Consider the following 5,008-nt stretch of genomic DNA (forward strand, 5'->3'; position numbering starts at 1 on the left):
TTCTATTCTATTCTATTCTATTCTGTCCTATCCTATACACACTGTAGATAAAAACAATCTTACTATGAAGACTTGAAACAAGTATATTCTGCTTAAAATAAGAACTTTAGAATTCTAGAATCCTTTGATAATATTTTCTTATTTTAAGAAAACTTGATAAGTGCAGTTTTCTTACTGCACTGGCAGATAATTGTACTTGAAATAATACATTGTAACCCAATAATGAGTTTAATTTTCTGATTTTTGTACAGGCCTTTTTTTGCAGTGTACATAGACATGACATGGGTCAGTCTTTTGTTTAACCAGTCACATGTTCATTAGTTTGGTTCTATTTGTGACATATACACTGATGTTTTTCAGACTTTGGTTTAAAGATAGATTCAACAACTACAGAAAAAAGCACACAAAAACACTTTACATGAAAAAAAAACTGAGTTATTTACGTTCACATTTGGTTTCCTGTACTTCTCACCAGACTTTATGTAGACATATCCAACGTTTACGTGATGTTTCTAGTGCAGACTCTGTGAACATTGACAACAGTTTACCACAGTGACTCTATTTAAAGGCTATGGAAAGTTGTTTTTTTTTTTTTTTTTTTTTTTTTTTGTGAACACTGGTCTCAGATGTATGAACAGGATGTGCAGACAGACCAAAGTTTCACTGTTCACACTTTTTCAAGTCAATGACAGCGTTAAGTATCTGAGTGACCTGAACTGACATAACTATTAAACTTTAGATCTGTATCCACACCAACAATGAAAAAAAAAAAAAAAACACCCAGTGGAAGTTATTCTCTAAAAATGATGAAGTGCACTTTTGCTCTACCTATGCTGGTTTCTGTTGGACAAATACAGAACTTTTAGTAAATATATTGGCTTTTTTATGGATCCGTTTTTGCCTGTGGTAGGGTGTTCAGTTAAATAACAGTGAACATCAGTGTGCCACTTCCTCAAACCACACACATAAAAAAGAAGCAAAACTGAACGTCAGAGTTTCTTTTCTTGTCAGCCATCTCTCAGAAACCTGTAAGACACACACATAGAACAGGAAGGTTATAATAGGTTTTAATAAAATGTTCAGAACTATGCATTTGAAGTTATAAATTATATAATGTTAAGTGAAGTGATTTTTCCCAAAAATTCATCTTTATCATTGGTTCTGGGGGGGTAGGGTTTATACATTGTGTGTCACAAAATCTTATATTATAAAATGTGAATTTCTTTCTTTTTTTTGTATTGTACTTTTGGAGATGCACTATGAAAATAAATAAAAAATTGATAAAAAAAAAAAAAAAAAGAATTTGTCTTTATATTTAAACATACTTCTGACATCATGTTTAATATAAAATTGGAAAAAATTAGCAGCACCCTAAATAACTCTGTCAACAAATTTAACTAAATATGGGAGCCTGTTTTACACTATGTGTTTTACTCTGGCCTGGAACTGTAAATACATTTTAGTTGTTTATATTGTGATTGACCTATTTATTTATTTATTTATTTATTTATTTATTTATTTATTACCTCCATCAAGGACGTTATCTTTTTGCTGGCATTGGTTTGTCTTTCTGTTTGTCTGTGTGCAAGATAACTCAAAAAGTTAGTACGGGGGCCCACTGATCTGCTTAGGCGGAGGTCTGCGCTCTCCGAGTGCTTCTAGTTTATTTATTTTCTCTCTTTAAATGTACCAGAATGCACTGTCTTGTAATGCGTGTTTTGCTTGTATTGCCTTTTTTTTTTTCCTATGGGTTCTGTTTGTTTATCATATCCGGTGTCAATTTTTGCATTAATAACACATCACTTGAAATTCTAAGTGTTATAGTTGTTAAATGTTGAAAAGCTCTATAAATAAAGTTAATAAAAAACAAAAAAACAACATACTTCTGTGTTTAAGAAATTAACTTATTTGACCATTTCAATATGATATGTTAATTAGAATTAAAAAAAAAAAAAAAAAAAAAAAATAGTAAATTGCATTAGTTTAGAGCCTGGATTTAACTTTAAGGCACAATAAGGTAAAGAAAAAAATCATGATTGATGCTTCAGTCTTACCTACTGGAGTAGAGAATAGAACTCATCTGCTGAAGGCTGGTTGGTAACAGCTGCAGAAACTCCAGGTCCTGCTTTGAAAGTTCAACAATTACATTAATAATAAATCAATCAAATTTATTAATATAGCACCACATGAGAACAAAGTTATATCATGACACTTTATGTTTGGAGCTGGTCTAAACTAGACTCTTAAGCCAATTAGCATTAGCATTTGGATCTTTTATTTTTTTTAATGTTATGGAAAGTAACATCAGCATAGAATTCATTCTATAAACAGTATTGTCCATATATCTGTGACAGTATTTAACACATAAAAATTGATGGTCAGTCTTAAAGTATGGAGCTGTTGTTGCAAACTGTGGTTTCTTTCTATTTTCTAGACAGGAAACATGTCAGTATGAGTGTAAGCACAGTTATGTACTTTCAGTCATTGTCAGTCAACAGCAGAGCACCGACATATAAGACAAATCAGGTTAAAGATACTCAGATGTTACAGTTGTTAAGATGAAGTAATGACTGGTGTTATATGGAGAGACATTTGTTTCTTTATTCATCAATCAAAAAGAATGGATTTGAAATTAAAAAGAATAGATTTGCAACCAAAAAAGAGATGTGAGAGCAAAAGACAATAAGTGGCAATCAAAAATATATATATAATTTTGTTTATAAATCACTCTTCTTTGCTTGTGAGTTAAAAGCTTTTGCTTGAGACCAATAGAAACTCTTCCCTCATCCATCAGCGTAGGCCCCACCCATTAAGTGCAATTTAAATCGCAAGCAAAACTTTTGAAGTTGCAAACAAGAGTTTTTAACTCACAAGCAAAGAGGAGTAATTTATAAGCAAAATGGTCTGTTTTTATTGCCACTTACTGTCTTTTGCTCTCAAATCTCTTTTTTTGGTGTCAAATCTATTCTTTTTAATTGCAAATTCATTATTTTTGATTGATGAATAAAGAAACAAATGTCTCTCCATAGAGTTAAGATTTGGTGTAAATATAGCAAAGTACAAAAAATAATGTAGGTAGCCACTAAAATGCAGTTGGCATCTGACTAAAAGTGGGAAAAAATAGTATTATTGACAGATGGAAAGAAAAGGAAAACAGTATATTCAGTGTTACCAACACTGAAGAACAGTATATACAGTTGTGGAAAAAATTCTTAGACCACCCTTGTTTTCTTCCATTTCTTGTTCATTTTAATGCCTGGTACAACTAAAGGTGCATTTGTTTGGACAAATATAATGATAACAACAAAAATAGCTCATAATAGTTTAATTTCAGAGCTGATATCTATCCATTTTCCATGTTTTCTTGATAATAACTAAAATCACTTCAGTTCTTACATCAATATCTATGGCATTGTACTGACAAAAACAGTGCTTTTAGGCATTCCATGTTTTCTTTTCTGTCTGTTTTAGTCACATGATACACACAGGAGTTAGTACTTGCTTGCATAACCATTGTTTTTGGTGACTTTTGATGGTCTAATAATTTTTTCTGCGACTATAAAATGTTCATACTTTTCACATTGCTTTGAATTACTGGACTTACACTTACACTGGACTTATACTTTACTGTATACACATTATGAAACCATATATATAATAGTGTTAATTAAACAAGGTCTCACCCTCTTGATTGTCATCTTTCAAGTCCAAAATGTAGTACATGTGTGCAGATAGTCCATCTTCATCTGAAAGCCAACAATGAATGAGTATGTTCAGTGATAACATTTATTGACACAACACATAGCACTTGATCAGCGATAAAGAATTAAGTGTATTCAATGTTTTTCCTCATCGATTTTCAACATTTAAACCAATGCAAAACTAGACATGTAGTTATGTCTTTCTTTGTTCATTGGAAGGAAAAAAGAGCAAATAGCTAGTCTGGAACAAATCTAAATGTTACAGCCATTCCTTTAAAATGTTTCAAATTTAGTACCATCATCATCATTCTCTCCTAGGAGAGTTCCGCAAGGCTCGGTTCTGGGCCCTATTTAGTTTTTATTTTAATTTAGCTATACTTTTATTCTCATTCTTTCCTATTTATTCATTGTTATGCAGATGACACACATATTCATGTATGTAATAATCTAACTGAACATGTTTTAAAGATAAATAATTCCAGTAGTTTGATTAATAGTCAGTGCAATGAATCCCCTCTGGTTTTATAGCTGAGAGGACTGGCCAGAGAAATGTTTTCAGTCTCATATATGAAATTATTCACTCATATTTTTTTATCCAAAAGGTGGCAAATTTAATACTAAATTAATATGAATTTTCTAATTTCTTTCTTTTTTTTTTTTTTTTTTAAGACTTTATTTTTCAGTTTTCAAATAGGGATCTACATCAGCATAGGACATATGAACTAGTCCAAGGCAGAACAACACACACAAACATCAAATCCCACCCACCCAAAGGCTCAGGGAGAAGGAAAAATAAAGGAACAAAAAAAAAAAAAAGAAAAGAAAAGAAAAGGGGGCACACAGTTCGACTTACTTTTATCATGTAAAAAGACAGAAATTTAAATAAAGATTACAGTCTGATGCATAATGGTTGCGTTAACAGTCTGTTATTTGAGTACAGTTGGTGTCGGCTGCTGCCTTATCGGTACAGACAGCTGGCTGTCAGCCAGCTGAGCCCATAAAAAAAAAAAAAAGTCTGTTATTTGTAAACAGTTTTATGATACCAAGGGTTACTGCAAAGATGAGGACAGAAATGAAAAAAGAGAAGGAATGAAGAAATGTATTGGAAGGGGATGCCTTGAATAAAGTTTACAAAAGGGATGAATTTCCTAATTTGTACCTCTAATTTGTTTAAACTGGTCCATTATAGTCTACATGTGAATTACTGTATGTCTTTGTTTCATTGCTTTGCAAAGATACATGTTTTTTTTTTTTTCAAAATGGGTGCTTCTATGAAATTGGGTTCATTTTGGTACCTGGCACTTTTC

The 5,008-nt window shown here is 31.6% G+C and overlaps 1 protein-coding gene across 2 annotated transcripts in view; it reads right to left on the reverse strand.

The window, feature by feature from the left end:
• Positions 1-265: 265 nt before the first annotated feature.
• The window catches only part of LOC115438454 (low affinity immunoglobulin gamma Fc region receptor III-like), an 11,685-nt gene continuing 6,942 nt past the window's right edge, over positions 266-5,008 (reverse strand). Inside the window, exons 8-10 of one of the 2 annotated variants that reach the window (XM_030162100.1) lie at positions 3,684-3,746; positions 2,055-2,122; positions 266-1,026 (exon numbers count right to left, since the gene is read on the reverse strand). In XM_030162100.1, the coding sequence (XP_030017960.1) occupies positions 2,055-2,122; positions 3,684-3,746 (131 nt within the window). In that variant the 3' untranslated portion in view covers positions 266-1,026. Of the gene's footprint in view, positions 1,027-2,054; positions 2,126-3,683; positions 3,747-5,008 lie in introns of both variants that reach the window. The other variant, XM_030162099.1, reaches the window with a different exon arrangement.

The sequence above is a fragment of the Sphaeramia orbicularis genome, chromosome 18 (genome assembly GCF_902148855.1).
Source record: "Sphaeramia orbicularis chromosome 18, fSphaOr1.1, whole genome shotgun sequence".
In the NCBI taxonomy this organism is placed as follows: Eukaryota; Metazoa; Chordata; class Actinopteri; order Kurtiformes; family Apogonidae; genus Sphaeramia; species Sphaeramia orbicularis.